The sequence below is a fragment of the Poecile atricapillus genome, chromosome 16 (genome assembly GCF_030490865.1).
Source record: "Poecile atricapillus isolate bPoeAtr1 chromosome 16, bPoeAtr1.hap1, whole genome shotgun sequence".
In the NCBI taxonomy this organism is placed as follows: domain Eukaryota; kingdom Metazoa; phylum Chordata; class Aves; order Passeriformes; family Paridae; genus Poecile; species Poecile atricapillus.
The window spans coordinates 12,457,467-12,473,056 of NC_081264.1; the positions used below are offsets into that span (position 1 = coordinate 12,457,467).

At 62.8% G+C, this 15,590-nt stretch overlaps 2 protein-coding genes across 8 annotated transcripts in view; one reads left to right on the plus strand and one right to left on the minus strand.

Moving 5' to 3' along the window:
• Positions 1–725: 725 nt before the first annotated feature.
• On the minus strand, positions 726–7,700 carry NIPSNAP1 (nipsnap homolog 1). 3 transcript variants are annotated; one of them, XM_058851449.1, is made up of 18 exons: positions 7,642–7,700; positions 7,227–7,294; positions 6,796–6,900; positions 6,261–6,333; positions 5,631–5,733; positions 5,424–5,527; positions 5,023–5,179; positions 4,602–4,701; positions 4,097–4,518; positions 2,636–2,790; positions 2,475–2,520; positions 2,126–2,220; positions 1,933–2,003; positions 1,709–1,849; positions 1,525–1,556; positions 1,319–1,413; positions 1,151–1,234; positions 726–1,064 (listed from the first exon to the last, which is right to left on the minus strand). In XM_058851449.1, the coding sequence occupies exons 2-18, from the start codon at positions 7,284–7,286 to the stop codon at positions 1,000–1,002; spliced, it is 1,908 nt and encodes a 635-aa protein (XP_058707432.1). In that variant the 5' UTR covers positions 7,287–7,294; positions 7,642–7,700; the 3' UTR covers positions 726–999. The 3 variants fall into 3 exon arrangements, with proteins under 3 accessions (XP_058707432.1, XP_058707433.1, XP_058707434.1); XM_058851450.1 differs by having other exon boundaries at positions 5,631–5,737; XM_058851451.1 differs by lacking the exon at positions 7,642–7,700 and having other exon boundaries at positions 2,636–2,763.
• Positions 7,701–10,447: 2,747 nt separating this feature from the next.
• Positions 10,448–15,590, plus strand: part of NF2 (NF2, moesin-ezrin-radixin like (MERLIN) tumor suppressor) — a 46,417-nt gene continuing 41,274 nt past the window's right edge. Inside the window, exon 1 of one of the 5 annotated variants that reach the window (XM_058851420.1) lies at positions 10,448–10,753. In XM_058851420.1, the coding sequence (XP_058707403.1) occupies positions 10,640–10,753 (114 nt within the window). In that variant the 5' untranslated portion in view covers positions 10,448–10,639. Of the gene's footprint in view, positions 10,754–14,451; positions 14,694–15,590 lie in introns of those variants that run through there. The other 4 variants (XM_058851419.1, XM_058851418.1, XM_058851422.1 and 1 more) reach the window with 4 other exon arrangements.

Consider the following 15,590-nt stretch of genomic DNA (forward strand, 5'->3'; position numbering starts at 1 on the left):
GAAAGGCACCCACAGGAATAGGGGGAGCTTGGTTAGGGGTCCCAGAAGCACTGATGGGTGTCCATGGGCTTGGGATGGGGTCCCCAGTGACACTGGGGGTATCCATTGGTCGGAGGGGGCATGAGATGGGGTCCCTGATGGCACTGAGGGATCCCCAATGGGGTGGGGGGCACACAGGGGCTTGGGAGGGACACAGGATGGAGTCATTGATGATGGTGGGAGGATCCATGGGCTTGGGGGGGCCTTGAGATGGTGTCTCCGGTGGTACCGGGGAGATCTGTGGGCTCGAAAAGGCATGGCAAGAGGTCCCAAGGGGCCCTGGGAGCATCCATAGGCTTGGAGGGTCATGGGATGGTGTTCACTGTACCACTGGAGGGTTTCAGGGGCTTGGGATGAGGTCCCCAACAGCATGGGGGGGTATCCATGGGCTGGGTTGGGCCCTGGCCTGGGGTGCCCAGTGGTACTGGGGGATCCAGAGACATCGGACGGGGTCCCTGATGGCACTTGGGGGTATCCATGGGTTTGTCAAGGGGGCCCCAATAGCACTGGGGGTACACTGGGGTTTTGGGGAGTCCCTCAGTATATCACAGCACCCATGGGTGGAGATCCTATGGTGCAGGAAGCATCCAGCACGTGGGGCAGGGCAGACCCATGGGTGGCACCAGCCTGGGGGTCACACCAAGCACCCCCAGTAGTGCCCTCCCCACCCCGAGAGGGGTCCAGGCTTTAGCATATTAAATATTTAATTGGCAGCAAAGGCACCGGCTGGGCTCATCAGGAGCAATTAAGGCCCCTCTACAGCCTGCCCAGCCCCCCCAGCAGCACCATCCTGGGGACCCACCGCAGGATGGGGGGCTCCCATCTTCCCCTCTCTGCTCTCAATCCCCCAGGGCACCCCAAAATGGGATGGGGGAGAGAGCTGGGAGCCAGAGGGAGCAGAACCTCCCCAGCCCTTCCCCAGCAGGGCCAGGGCAGGGCGGGGAGTCCGGGGGCCCCCAATCACTGCAGGGGGGAGATCTTCAGGGGAATCATTATCCGTGATTCCATGGTCCGGATCAGCGGGACTGGGGAAGGAAAGGAGAGAGAGGTGAGGGCAGGGGGTCCCCAGCACAGGCAGGGGGTCCCCAAAGCGGGTGGGGGTCCCACTCACCAGTGTAATAAACATTCTCATCCCAGCCCCTCTTCCTCCAGGCCGCATTCCTCGTCTCCTCCCGGGACTGCAGATTCCTGTAGGCTGTGGGGAGAGGATGGGGCTGGCACCCTGAGCCCCCCAGCCCAGCCCCCAGGCCGGGGGTCCCCCAGGGGTGACACCCCTTACCCCAGAGGTGATGCACCACATAGAGCTCCCCGATCTGGGAGAAGAACCCCCCGACTGCCTCCTGGTTCTCCTGGCGGTACTTAATGGCCCGAGCCCTGCACAAAGCAGGGGACACATGGGGGGCCTGCCCCCCCAGGGGTCCCCCCTTCTCCAGAGGAAGCTTTTCCCACCTTGGATCCCTCCATGCTGGGAAACCAGTGGCTTACCAATTGTTGCCCCACTCGATCATGGTCCCTGGCTGGAAACAGGGGGGTAAAAACCAGTCAGAAGCCCCCTGCTCACCTGGCTTGGAGTCTCCTCATCCAGGAAGGAGGAATTTTGGGGGGGTTCCCCCAAAACCTGGGGTATGTCAGCCTGAAGACCCCCTATGAGGCACAGGCTGATCCCCACCTTCAGCTTGTAGGTCCTCAGCTCATAGATGTTTGGTCCCTGGCGGGGCTGGGGCTCATTCCAGAAGCTGAATTCCAGGAGCAGCTGGTTCCTGCGGGACAGCAGCATCCGGCTCCTCTCCTTGCGGAAGTCCAGGTACTCCTGGGGACAGCCCCAGCCGGGGGTTTCGGGGCGGGCCGGGGGTGTTGGGCACAGGGGTCTCGCCCCCACCCCGCTGGTGGTACCTTGTTCTGCCTGAGCTTGTTCATGCAGTCCATGAGCGCCGGGTACCCGCCCGAGAAGCGCCACAGGTGCACTACAAAGAGGGTTTTGGGGTGGGGAAGGGGAGCAGCACCCCAAAATCCCACCAAAATCTCTGCCTTTGGCAGCAGAGGCACAAATGTCTGCCACATTCCAGGAGTTGCTGCCTGCCCTCACCTGCCTGGTCCTGCTCGCCATACCACGTGTTCCAGTTGCCCACCAGGTCACAGGGGTAGTCGGGGTCTGAGTGGAGCTTGGGCAGCACCTCCTCTCTGTGGGGGCACAGAAGGGGGCAGTGGGGTGGGTGGCAGCACCCCAAAACCCTCCCAGTGCTCCTCTTTGCTCTCCCAGGGTTTGCCCAAACAGGATCTGGTGCAGCCTGGGGGATGCATCCATTTCACAGGGAGGGAAACTGAGGCACAGATCAGGGACACTGATTCACTCAGGAGCTCTGCACGAGCTCTCCCACCCCTCTCATTCCAGAACATCCCGCTGGGGTGCTGGGAAGCCCCCTCAGAGTGCTCACGTCAGCTTGTTGTAGGCTTCCAGGCATTCCGGCTTCACATTGTGAACTGCAGGGACAGGAGAGAGGGGCTGGGAAGGGGAGAAGGATCCGGGAATGGGGGTTCCAATGGATGAGGGGCACACCCCATCCGTGCCTGCCTTCCTCCCGGCAGCAGCACTCACACTGGATCTTGTAGAGGTTGCTGGTCTCCTTCTTGGAGAGGAGGTTGGAATGCGCGTCCTTGCGGGGATCCACCTTGTGCACGAAGAGGGAGCGGAACCAGCTTCCCTCGGCCTCCCTGGAGTACCCCCTGTGGGACAGCGGGGCAGGGGAGACACTGGGAATGACCAGGAATGACCAGGAATGACCAGGCTGGATGGCAAAACAGGATCCAGAGGCCCCACTGCCAGTCCTGGGGACAGCTGCCTCCGTTGTCCGGCTCCCAGGGATCCCCTCTCCCAGGGACTTCAATGGATTCCACTCGGTTCATACCGGGAGCCCTGTCCCAGCTCTGGGCTGGCTCTGTCCCCAGGTCCAGTCTGTCCCCCTGAACCCAGAGGGGTTTTGGCCGTGCTGCCCAACAGAGCAAGGACACAGGTGTGGGGCTGTGGGACAAGGGGGGCAGCCCCCATGGGAGCCCCCTCAGCCCCAATGGCCACTGCGGTGACGGTGACCCGGGCAAGGGGACATGGGGCAATGGGGGCACCCCCGCACGGGATCCCCAACCCAGGGGCTGCCCCAGTGCCCCTTTCACGGGCAAGGGACATGGGGCGATGGGAGCAGCCCCCCAGCGTGTTCCCCCCAGCCCCGGGGGTGGCTCCGGTGCCCCGGAGAAGGTCGGGCTCCCCCCCCCAGCACAGTGGCGGGGGGGGGAACGGGGCCCCTCGGCTCCGGCTCCGAGCTGCGGCCAGACCTTTGTCCCCAGCGAGGCAACGACCGTGGGGCCACTCTGGGGGCCGCCCCCGGGCTCCGGGAGGGCCGCGGGGTCCGGGAGGGCTCAGGGGGCTCGGGGGTGGGAGATGCGGGGTCCCCACCCGGGGGGATGCGGGAAGCGGGGGGATGCGGGGTCCGGAGGGGATGAAGGGTCCAGGGGGGGATCAGGGTAGCGGGGTGTGGATGTCCCAACCCGGGAGAAGCAGGGTCCGGAGTCCGGGGAGGATGCGGGGTCCGGGGGGAAGATTGGGAAGCCCAGGGGAGCGGGGTGCGGAGGTCCCCTCCCAGAGCCATACGGGGAGCGGGAGGGATGCGGGGGACAGAGTGGGGATCAGGGGTCTCCGGAGAGGGGATACGGGGATCCCGGCCCGGGGGGATGCGCAGTCCGGGGGGAATGCGGGGTCCGGGGGGGAAATGGGAGGGCTCAGGGGAGCGGGGTGCGGGGGTCCCCGCCCGGGGGATGAGACGAGCGGGGGAGATCTGGGCCTCAAGGGCTCAGAGGTGGGGGTCTCCGCCCCGGGGAATGCGGGGAGCAGGGGGGATGCGGGGTCCGGGGGAGCCGCAGGGTCCGGGGGAAGGATGCGGGGTGTCCCCTGCGGGGGAGATGCGGGGTGTACGCAGGGTCCGGGGAGGATGAGGGATCCGGGGATGCCGCGGGGGCTCTCAGGGCGGGGGTTCCAGGGGTCCCCGCCCGGGGGTCCCCCACTCACCGCGCGCCCCGCGGGGCCGCGCCCGCGCCCCCGCCCCGCAGCCGCCGCAGCGCCGCGCTCCCGCCGCGCGCTCCCGCCGCCATCTTCCGCACCGGGACGGGGCCGCGCGCCGCGCGTGCCCACCGGGCCCCGCCCCCTCGGCCCGGCCACGCCCCCTCAGAAGCTGGCCTGCAGCAGCGTGATTCTGATTGGCCGCCCGCCCACACCTTCGAGCGCCCGGCCACGCCCACCCGCCCCCGCCCACCGCCACCGCGACGCCTCATTGGACGGCGGCGCGGGGGCGGTGCCCGCGGGCCCGGCGGCGCTCGAAAGCCAATCAGAAGAGGCGGCTGGAGGGGCCGGTGGCTGATTGGTCCCGCTGGCTCGCTCCGGCGGGGGCTGCGGCGCGGCTCCAGGGGGGCGGGGCTTCCTCGGGCTCCTCCCTGAGGGGGCGGGGTCAGAATGGGCGGGGGCGCGCGACAGATGGGCGTGGCCGGGGCGTGGCCGGGGCGTGGCCGGGGCTCACCTGCGGGCGCGGGCTCGGGGGGTCCCCGCGGCCCCTCCGGCGTGTCCCCGGCCCTGGGGGGACATCCCCGCGCCGGGAGCTCCTCGTGGGCTGGGGGCACCTGAGGGAGGGCACAGGGAGCGCTGCTCCGACCGGACCCGCGGCGTCCCCAGAGCCGCTCCTGCCCCATTGCCTCTTCTCTCTGCCCCAGAGACCCCCCACTAGGCCGATGGCCCCTCCTCTGCCCCACAGTTCCTCCTGCCCCACAGCCCCCCCATTTTGCCCCATAACCCCCTCCGACATCTCAGTCCCCCCGCTCTGCCCCATAACCCCCCTCAGCACACAGATCTGCAACAATCACCCCAGTACTCGCCCGCCTCATGTTTTCCCCTATTCAGTAGCCGTTCCAGATTCTCCCCCCCGCACTCCCCCCAGATCTCACCTCGGTGTGGGGCAGTGGGGGAACTGGGGGGTAGCAAGGATGGGGCACGGGTGGGCCCCCGAACCCTTCACCTGGGGAGTGCGTGGGCAATGGGGGCGAGGGAGGATCCGCACCCCGGGGTTCCCGGAGTGTCTGCTGGGACAGGGAGCGGCTGGAGCTGGGAAAGGGGGAGAAAACAGGAGTTAAAGGGTTAACTGACCCCAAGACCCCGCCAAACGCTCTGTGACCCCTCACAAACCCTCTGTGACCCCTTCCCCGGATTCCTCCAACCCCCTCTCTCCCTCCCCAAACTGCCCAACCTCCTCCTGCCGCCTGGGATCCCCCAAACCCCTCGAATCCCCGGCCCTCTTTGTGCCCTCCCCGTGGGCCCCGGTTCCCGGTGCCCCCCGTTCCCCGCTCACCCGGGCAGGGGCGATGCCCCCCGGCGCAGGGCGCACACCCAGGCCTGCAGCTCCTCGGCGGTCTCAGCCCCCAGGCAGTACGTCCGCATCCCGGGATGCTCAGCCTGGGAATGGGGGATCCTTGGTAAATCAGGCTCAGGCGTCCCGGTCCCGTCCCTCCCCGCCAGGGCACCCCCGGATCCGGGGATCCAGGGAGCCGGGGCTGACCGTGAAGAGGAACCGGGGGGCTCGGGGGGCGCGGGGGGCGGGGGGCAGGACGCGGATCTCGTAGCCCGGCAGGGGGAGGCCGCCCCGCACTTGCTGCTCGCTGCTGTCTGGGGGGAGAGGAGGGTCACCATGGAGGGCACCAGAGGCACCATCTGCACCCCGAGATCTCCAGTCCCATCGCGGGGATGCCGGGGACCTCCTCTGAGTCCCATCGGATGCCCCCAAACCTTCTCGGGCCCCTCAGACCTTAGAAACCCACCAAGGACCTCTTCAAGTCCCCGGGGACCTCCAGTGCCTCAGGGACCCCCGATCCTGCCAGAATCCCTGATCCATCCAGAGACACCCAATCGCCAGGAATTCCCAACGCTCCAGAGACCCCCAATCCCCGGGGGATGCCTGACCGCCCCAGGGACCTCCAACACCCCAGGGACCCCCCAGTCCCCCGGGATTCTGGTTCTCCAAGGACTGCCCAACATCCCGGGAACCCTGAGCCCCGCGGGGACCCTCAGTGACCCAGGGACACCCCGAGATCACTGACCTGACCCCCCAGGGACGCCAGGTCACCCAAGTCCCCTCACCCTCAGGTCCCCACGCCCTCCGGGTGTCTCCAGACGCCCTTGCCCCCCTCACCCCGGTAGTAGTAGAGGCAGAGATCCACCAGTACAAACCAGCGGCGCTTCCAGAGCCGCAGCCCCGAGCTGTCCTGAGAAGCGGAGGGGGGGGGAACGGGGGCTGAGCCCCCACAGCCCATCCCCCCACGGGACCCTGTGCTGACCCCACAGACCCCTCAGTCCCTCCCGATGCCCCCCAACCTCCTCAACCCCACAGGACTCCCTGCCATGCCCCCCAAACCCCATAACCCCTCTTCCATCCCCATAACCACCCACACTGCCCGGTCCGACCGAGTGTCTCTGATCTTCCCAAACCCCATAACCCTCCCTCACCACCCACTGAACCGCCCCTCCCCCCATCTCCCTCTGATTTCCCCCCTAATCCCCATATCCACCCCCATGACCCCCTGACACTCCAGACCCTCCCAACCCTCCAGCCCCTCCCCACCGCCCCAGATCCCTCCAAAACCCACAAACCTCCCGGAATCCCGCACCTCAAACCCAACACAGCCCCTGAGCCCCCTCGCCAGCCCTCCCCGAGCCCCCTGCCTCACCTGCTTGTGCAGCCAGCCCTGCATGGCGGGGGGCGTGCGGGGGTCCCTCCGCAGCGCCTGCTCCCCCTTTCCAAAGGCGTGGACCCTCGGCACGGGCCGGCAGGGCTGGGCAGGGGGTGTCACCCACGGCGAGGGGCCAAGGAAAGCCCCCCCAGCACCCCTGCAGCCCCCCCAGGCCGCCAGGGTGTCTACCAGCCCTCCCACCCCAATTTACCTTTGTACCCCACAATGCCCCCGCAGCTGCCCAGAGCTCCCCCCTCGTGCCCCATAAGTCCCTATGGGGTCTTGGGCTCCCGCGTACACCCCAGTGCTCCACATGCCCCCCTCGAGCTTCCTCGGGTGCCCAAAGTTCCCCAACCCTCCGTCCCCAAGCCCTACAACCCCCATAGCCCCCCAGTTTCCCCCTAATGTCCCCCACCCCCTTCGCCCACCTGGGTGCGGGGGCCAGCGGGGGCGGGGTCCCGGCGGGCAGGGTCATCGCTTTCTGCCATGGGGGGTCCTGCGGGGGCAGCGGGGGATCCCCGTCAATGTCCCCATTGTCCCCGCGGGGACAGAGGCGCCGTTCTTCCCTCTGCGGGGGCGGGGGCCTCTCCCGGACGCCTGGGTCCCCCCGGGGGTGTCGGGGAGGTTCTCGGCTCCCTCTGCTCCCTTCCCCCTCCTGCTCCTGCTGGATTCAGGTCCGCCCCGCCCCCCTGTGCTGGTCCCGGTTTCTGTTCCAGTAACCCTGAACTGGTCTCAGTTCTTATCCCAGTAACTCCGAACTGGTCCCAGTCCTCGTCTCGTTATCCCGGTGAAGGTCCCAGTTTCCGTCCCGGTATCCCTCAACCCCTCCGCCCTAATTCTCACCCCGTAGTCCCCGTGCTGGTCCCAGTTCCTGTCCCAGTAACCCTGAACTGATCCCACTCCCTCCCGTTATTCCCGCGCTGGTCCCAGTTCCCGTCCCAGTTACCCCGAACTGATCCCAGTCCCTCCCGTTATTCCCTCGCTGGTCCCAGTTCCCGTCCCAGTTACCCCGAACTGATCCCAGTCCTTCCCGTTATTCCCGTGCTGAGCTCCGTTTCCGTCCCAGGAGCTCTGAGCGGGTCCCAGTTTCTGTTTCGTTCCCCCGTGCTCGTCCCAGCTCTCAGCCTGCTATCCCACACCGATCCGGGTCGTGGTCCCGTCCCCTTGCCCTGGTGGCGGGTCCCAGTCCCGGTCCCATCATCCCAGTGACGGTCCCGGTTCCGATACCGCAGCTGGTTCTGCTCCCAGTCCCGTCCCGTGTCCCGGTATTTGAGCCAGTCCCGTCCCGTTGCCCCGCGCTGGTCCCAGTCCCAGTCCCAATCCCAATCCCAGTCCCACTCCCGGTCCTGCCCCGTGTCCCCGCCCGCCCCGGGCTCTGGTCCCAGTCTCTGCCCCCACCCACGAGCCCGGACAGCCGGGTCCCCCCGGGAGCCACCGAGGGGACAGCACCGCGTGTCCCGTGTCACCCGGGGAGCCCCGTCCTGCGGGGACACCCACGGCACTGCGGACACCCGCGACACGGGGTCACCCCAAGGACCTCAGGGACCCACAAACCCCGCACATCACAGGGATCCCTGACACCCCACGGACTCCTGACCCTTCATGGATCCCAGACATCCCGGGGACCCCCCACAGACCCCGGACACTCCACTGACCCCGGGGATCCCGGACACACCAGGGTCCCCTGACACCCTCCCGGCCTCCCGTGTCCCCATGTCCTGATGTCCCCGTGTCCCCATGTTCCCCTGTCCCCAGTGTCCCCCGTGTCCCCGTGTCCCCCTGTTCCCCTGTCCCCGTGTCCCCGTGTCCCCCTGTCCCCGTGTCCCCCGTGTCCCCCTGTCCCCGTGTCCCTCTGTCCCCGTGTCCCCCTGTCCCCGTGTCCCCGTGTCCCCCTGTCCCCGTGTCCCCCTGTCCCCGTGTCCCCCTGTCTCCGTGTCCTCGTGTCCCCCTGTCCCCCGTGTCCCCCTGTCCCCGTGTCCCCCGTGTTCCCGTGTCCCCCTGTCCCTCTGTCCCCCGTGTCCCCTTGTCCCCCTGTCCCCGTGTCCCCCTGTCCCCGTGTCCCCCTGTCCCCGTGTCCCCGTGTCCCCCTGTCCCCGTGTCCCCCGTGTTCCCGTGTCCCCCTGTCCCTCTGTCCCCCGTGTCCCCGTGTCCCCCTGTCCCCCTGTCCCCCTGTCCCCGTATCCCCCTGTCCCCGTGTCCCCCTGTCTCCGTGTCCTCGTGTCCCCCTGTCTCCGTGTCCCCCTGTCCCCCTGTCCCCGTGTCCCCCTGTCTCCGTGTCCTCGTGTCCCCCTGTCCCCCGTGTCCCCCTGTCCCCGTGTCCCCGTGTCCCCGTGTCCCCATGTCCCCGTGTCCCCATGTCCCGTGTCCCCTTGTCCCCATGTCTCCCTGTCTCCGTGTCCCTGTGTCCCCCTGTCCCCGTGTCCCCCTGTCTCCGTGTCCCCCTCTCCCCGTGTCCCCGTGTCCCCCTGTCCCCCTGTCCCCCTGTCCCCGTGTCCCCCTGTCCCCGTGTCCCCATGTCCCCGTGTCCCCCTGTCCCCGTGTCCCCCTGTCCCCGTGTCCCCCTGTCCCCCTGTCTCCGTGTCCCCGTGTCCCCCTGTCCCCCTGTCTCCGTGTCCCCGTGTCCCCCTGTCTCCGTGTCCTCGTGTCCCCCTGTCTCCGTGTCCCCGTGTCCCCCTGTCTCCGTGTCCCCGTGTTCCCGTGTCCCCCTGTCTCCGTGTCCCCCTGTCCCCGTGTCCCCCTGTCCCCGTGTCCCCCTGTCTCCGTGTCCCCCGTGTCCCCGTGTCCCCGTGTCCCCCTGTCCTCGTGTCCCCCTGTCCCCGTGTCCCCGTGTCCCCCTGTCTCCGTGTCCCCCTGTCCCCGTGTCCCCCTGTCCCCCTGTCTCCGTGTCCCCGTGTCCCCGTGTCCCCGTGTCCCCCTGTCTCCGTGTCCCCCGTCCCCGTGTCCCCCTGTCCCCGTGTCCCCCGTGTCCCCTTGTCCCCCTGTCCCCGTGTCCCCCTGTCCCCGTGTCCCCATGTCCCGTGTCCCCGTGTCCCCGTGTCCCCCTGTCCCCGTGTCCCCGTGTCCCCCTGTCCCCGTGTCTCCCTGTCCCCGTGTCCCCTGTCCCCCTGTCCCCGTGTCCCCCTCTCCCCGTGTCCCCGTGTCCCCGTGTCCCCCTGTCCCCCTGTCCCCGTGTCCCCCTGTCCCCGTGTCCCCCTGTCTCCGTGTCCTCGTGTCCCCCTGTCTCCGTGTCCCCCTGTCCCCCTGTCCCCGTGTCCCCCTGTCTCCGTGTCCTCGTGTCCCCCTGTCCCCCGTGTCCCCCTGTCCCCGTGTCCCCGTGTCCCCGTGTCCCCATGTCCCCGTGTCCCCCTGTCCCCGTGTCCCCGTGTCCCCGTGTCCCCGTGTCCCCATGTCCCCCGTGTCCCCCTGTCCCCGTGTCCCCCTGTCCCCGTGTCCCCCTGTCTCCGTGTCCCCGTGTCCCCCTGTCCCCGTGTCCCCCTGTCCCCGTGTCCCCGTGTCCCCATATCCCCGTGTCCCCCTGTCCCCACGCCAGGTCCCGGTGCCCGCCCCTCCCACGCTCGCGCCTGCAGCGCGCTCCGCCCGCCGCCAGGGGGCGGCACCGTCACGCCCTATGGCCGCCTCACACCTCGCCGAATGGCCCCGCCTCACCCCGCTCCTTCTCTTGAGTGACGTCCTTTCTACCCAATCACAGTTGTCTGTGCTCCCGCCTCTCCACCACAGATCTTTCTATTGGCTGTGGAGCGCTGGGGGGGCGGGCACAGCGCGTGGAGCGGCCAATGGCGCGGCGGAGGGGCGGGGCCAGGCCGCCATGGCGCCGCCGCCGCGCTGACCGCGCCGCGCCGCCATGGCCGGGGCCATCGCGTCCCGCATGAGCTTCAGCTCCCTCAAACGCAAACAGCCCAAGACCTTCACCGTGCGCATCGCCACCATGGACGCCGAGATGGAGTTCAGCTGCGAGGTGACGGCCCGCGTGGGCGCGGGGCACGGGGGTCCCGCTGAGGGGGGACGGGCCCCCCCAAACACCCCCACACTCCCTGAGGGGCCCGGACCCCCCCCCGGACCCCCCGAACCTCCCCGGTTCCCGGGGCCTGCCCTGGGCCAGCAGCGGCACAGCCTTGTTTTGGTTATAAATCAGCGTTATCCTGGTGGGATCCCGTGTGATTTTGGTTATAATTGTACATTATTCTGGTTATAATTCGGCTTTTCTTTGGTTGCAATTCACCTTTGCTTTGGTTATGAATCGGTGTAATTTGGCTTTTGTTTGGTGATAACTTGGCTTTGTGTTGGTTGTAATTCAGTGTTATTGTGTGTCTAATTCTGCTGTATCCTGGTTATAGTTTGCCTTTATTTTGGTTATAATTAATCCTTATTATGTATGTAATTCAGCATTGTTTTAGTCATAAATTGGCCTTTTTTTCTGGATATAATTTGGCTTTATCCTGGGTATAATTTGGCATTATTCTGGTTATAATTCAGTTTATACTTTGGTTATAATTCAGCTTTATTCTGGCAGTAATTAATCTTCAGGTGTAATTTAGCTTTATTTGGGTTATAATTTGGCTTCCTTCCGGTTATAATTCAGTCTCATTCTGGGTACAATTTGGCATTATTCTGGTTATAATTCATCCTATACTTTGGCTATAATTCAGCTTCATTCTGGGTGTAATTCACTTTTATCCTGGTTATAATTCAGCTTTATTCCCATTACAACCCAGCTTCATTTGGGCTCTTATCCAGTGCTACCCTGCCCTCCCAGCCCAAGCCACCACTACACTGTGGCTGTCACAGGGCTTGAGGAATCTCAGTGTCAAGGCTTGAATCCACAGGAATCCAACTCCCAAATGCTCCACCAATACCTAAGGACAGAATTTTGGCATTTTCCTGAGCTCTTAGCTCACCATGAGGTTGAGGGATGCTCCAGGGGGCTGGGTCTGGCTTTTCTGTGATGATTTCCCTTTTTGGGGCCCTTGGAACTTGTAAAACCTTCTCCCAGGGCGTTGCTGCCAAACCCTGGGATCTGCTCTGCTTTTTCAGCTGATCCAGAGGGGTTGGCCACACAAACATTGAAACCCCACTCCAACCTCTTCATTTAATAGTTTATATTTCCTGACCCAAGCCCTGATGGAATCCCAGTGCCCTGCAGCCGAGGGGTGTTTGTCATCAATGATTTCCTTGCTCTGGAAATCTCCTCTCAGCCCTGAAGAACTTCCTGCTTTTCCTAGGGATTAAGGATTTGCTCTTAGGCAGCTGTGTGAGCTTCCCACTTCCAGCAGAGTGTGAAAGTCCTGGCTCTGTTTCTCCTGGTTTCCCGAGGCTGCAGCAGTAACTGATGATGGAAAGTAAATAATTCTTAATTTCAGTGGTGTGGCTGGGTGTCATTTCCCGCTGGGATCAGGGGGGTTTGTGCAGTGGTGAGGCAGCACTCCTGTGGGATTTGACTGTGGAATTGGTTAATCTCCAGCTGACTTTTCCAGGAGGTTCCTGCCAAAAGAACTTGTTGCTGCAGAGAAATTTCTGCAGCTGGAAGGAGCTCAGGAGCTGAGTGTGGCCCTGCTGGGGGCTCCTGGGTTGTGTTGGAGCTGGTGCTGGGGGGATGCAGAGGGAATTCAGGCCTCATCCTTCAGCACGGAATATTGGAGCAGGGGATGGATGGGTGCAGGTGGATGATGGGGCTGTTTCACACCTTGCAGGTGAGGAGTGAGCTTTTCATGGAATCACAGAATGGTTTGGGTGGGAAGGGACCTTAAAGCTCATCCAGTCCCACCCCTGCCATGGCAGGGACACCTCCCACTGTCCCAGGCTGCTCCAAGCCCCGATGTCCAGCCTGGCCTTGGGCACTGCCAGGGATCCAGGGGCAGCCCCAGCTGCTCTGGGCACCCTGTGCCAGGGCCTGCCCACCCTGCCAGGGAACAATTCCTGCCCAATATCCCATCCATCCCTGCCCTCTGGCAGTGGGAGCCATTCCCTGTGTCCTGTCCCTCCATCCCTTGTCCCCAGTCCCTCTCCAGCTCTCCTGGAGCCCCTTTAGGCCCTGGAAGGGGCTCTGAGGTGTCCCTGGAGCCTTCTGTTCTCCAGGTGAGCACCCCCAGCTCTCCCAGCCTGGCTCCAGCCCTTGGAGCAGCTCCGTGGCCTCCTGGGCTTGCTCCAAGCCCAGGGCAGCCCAGTTTGAGGTGTGAGTTTTATCCAAGCTCTGTCTGAGCAGTCCAACTCCCTGGCTGGATCTCTGTCCCTGTTTTTGTGTCACACTTGGGAGGCTCTGGGGAAAGCTCCTTGTTTTGCTGACTCTGCAAAAACATCCGTGGACAGAGGGATCAGACACACCTTGAGTCACTGGGGTTGGGAAGGTGGCCCAGGGAAGGGCTTGGCTTGCTCTACACCCACAGTGAGTCCTGGAGCCAGGGGTGGAGTCTCTGCCCTCCTGAGAGCCAGTGGGGTGGGAGAGTCAATTTTTGGGAAAGACTGTGCTCCTCCCTGAAGGAATCCAGCAGCTATCCCAAGGTTTGCCAGGAGAAGAGCAATCAGCACTGTTTACTCAGCTATCTCTGTGCTTTGAGGTGTCTTTGGCCAGGAAGGAGAGCTGCTGACCCCAGCAGGAGGCTGGGAGAGAGAAATCTGCCTCACAAACACTTGAGAGGATCAGTGGAAGGAGGTACAGTGGAAATCCTGCAGTTTGGGAATTCTCAAGATGTGTTTTTGTGGCCTGTGAGTGGTACCTCGTGCTGACAGGGACAGAGCTGCTGATCTGTTGGATGTCTGGAGTTGGTCTTCTGTGATCCCTGGGGGTTCCTCCCAGCTCAGGATATTCCATGATTCCATGACCCAGCTGTAGCTGCTGGAGACTTACTCTCTTTCTCAGTGTTAATTTTTCAGTCTGCTCCCTAGAAATCCCCAGCTGTGCATTTTAAGGGATTAAACCTGCTTTGCATCTGTTTATTCTGCAGTTGATGTCTCTAAATTGAGCCTAAATCTAAAATAATTCCTAGAAATGAAATCTTAATCTTTCTAACACAGTGATGGAGATTAATAATCACGGTTGGGGTTTCACTTTAAAGACTTTAAATTTGTTTGGGGAAATCTTGGAGGCACGAAGCGAGTGTCTTCCTTTTGTTACTTCCATCTTGGAGGTTTGAGCTGTACCTAATTAATTGATAACATCTGGAGGAAGGGTAGACATTTGCATAGCTCTTGAATGCCTGTGCTAAAGCAGCCCCAGCTGCCTCACCTTCCTGAGAACCTTGGACAGCCTTGTGGAAGCCTCTTCCCTGTGAGGGTGGGCAGGCCCTGGCACAGGGTGCCCAGAGAAGCTGTGGCTGCCCCTGGATCCCTGGAAGTGCCCAAGGCCAGGCTGGATGGGACTTGGAACCACCTGGAATGGCAAGGTAGACTTTAAGTTCCCTTCTAACCCAAACCATTCCATGAGTTATTCAATAATGAAAACCCCATGGTATTTTTGAGTCCACACCCAAAGCACTGTTTATCTCACATCTCTGGTGGGATGACAGAGCTGTGGTGCAGCTGGTGTCAGGTTGGTCTCACCCTCTCCCATGTGTAGTTTTTTCCCTCTCAGAACCAAGTTCCCTGGCTGATGGGAGAACCCCTTCATCTTTCCTTTGGCCTCGTGGGTGTCTTTGCCAATTTCTTCCTCTTGCAGTGCTCAGCCCCATTAGTGTCTCTTCATCTCAGAGCCATGGCCGCTTTCTGAAGGGTGTGTTTTTCACTTTCTGTTATGTTTGTGATCTTGGACATGAATCCTGCAGGGATGGTCACTCCATCAAGGTGCAGCTCATTGCCCAGCTGCTTCCCAGCCTTAATCCTTTGGCATCTTAAAAATGAACGGGAAAAGCTTCACAGCCAGCCTGGAGAAACAGCTTAAGTGTTCAAGCAGCGAGAAGAGGCAGGTTTGTGCTGATGTATTTGCTCGTCTAAACATGCATCCTGTTATTGCTTCAGTGCTTAAGCTGTTCCTCTCTGTCCAGAGGATAATCCTGGTTGGAAGAGAGCTTTATTTTAGCCCAGTGCCCCACTCGGTGCAGAGCCAGTTGGATGTAAAGCCCTTGTAAGTAGAAGAGTCCTGATTTCGGCCACATGCAGCTGAGTGCTGTCCCTTTGTCACCAGACACAGGGACTTGTGTAGCTGAGCTGCAAAGCTCATCCCCTGGAACAGGAACAACCGAGGATTTGGTGGTGGAAATCTGGGTGGAAATGAGTTTTTGAGGAAGAGCTGGTGCGGTAAATCTGAGCTGAGTTTTGAGCTGTGTCCAGTCACTGCACCAAAATAAAAAGGCAGGAGGAGGAAATCAGGGAGCAGAATACCCTTGGCTTCCTTCTGCATTGCAGGATACTTGGAAGGGGGCTTATAAAGATCCATACATTCCCAGTTTCAGGCAGCAGCTCGTGATGCTGGTAGGGGCAGTGACCTCTTGATGCTGCAAAATTTCTGTGAGCATGCACAAATTTAACAGGAAAAGACCAGTCTGTGTGCAGAAACAGTGATTTTTAAAAGCTGAGATAAATAATCCCCTCAGCTACAACATGATCCCAAATAAATTCTTGGGATACCAGCTGTCAAGTCAGTGTTTGGTTCCTCCATGTGCCCTTGTGTCCTGATCTTTTGCCAGCACTCAGGAGCATGTGCTGCTCACTTTGAATCTGAGACACAGCAGGTAATGGCTGTTTCCTCACTCATATCTTGGAGGGGTTTGTGCCCCAAAACCTCAGAATTTCTGATTCACACCAGTGACATTTGGGAGTTAATGTTTTAGAGATGTCTTGCTTGGTGCAGTTCATTCTCCTGG

Coding starts and splice junctions, on each gene's coding strand:
- NIPSNAP1 (XM_058851449.1), bottom strand. CDS start 7,286: ATGGCAGAAAGCGATGACCCTGCCCGCCGGGACCCCGCCCCCGCTGGC. Junction 5,528..5,630: donor CCCCCCGGTTCCTCTTCACG/GTCAGCCCCGGC, acceptor CCCCATTCCCAG/GCTGAGCATCCCGGGATGCG. Junction 1,235..1,318: donor TGTGGTGCATCACCTCTGGG/GTAAGGGGTGTC, acceptor CTCTCCCCACAG/CCTACAGGAATCTGCAGTCC.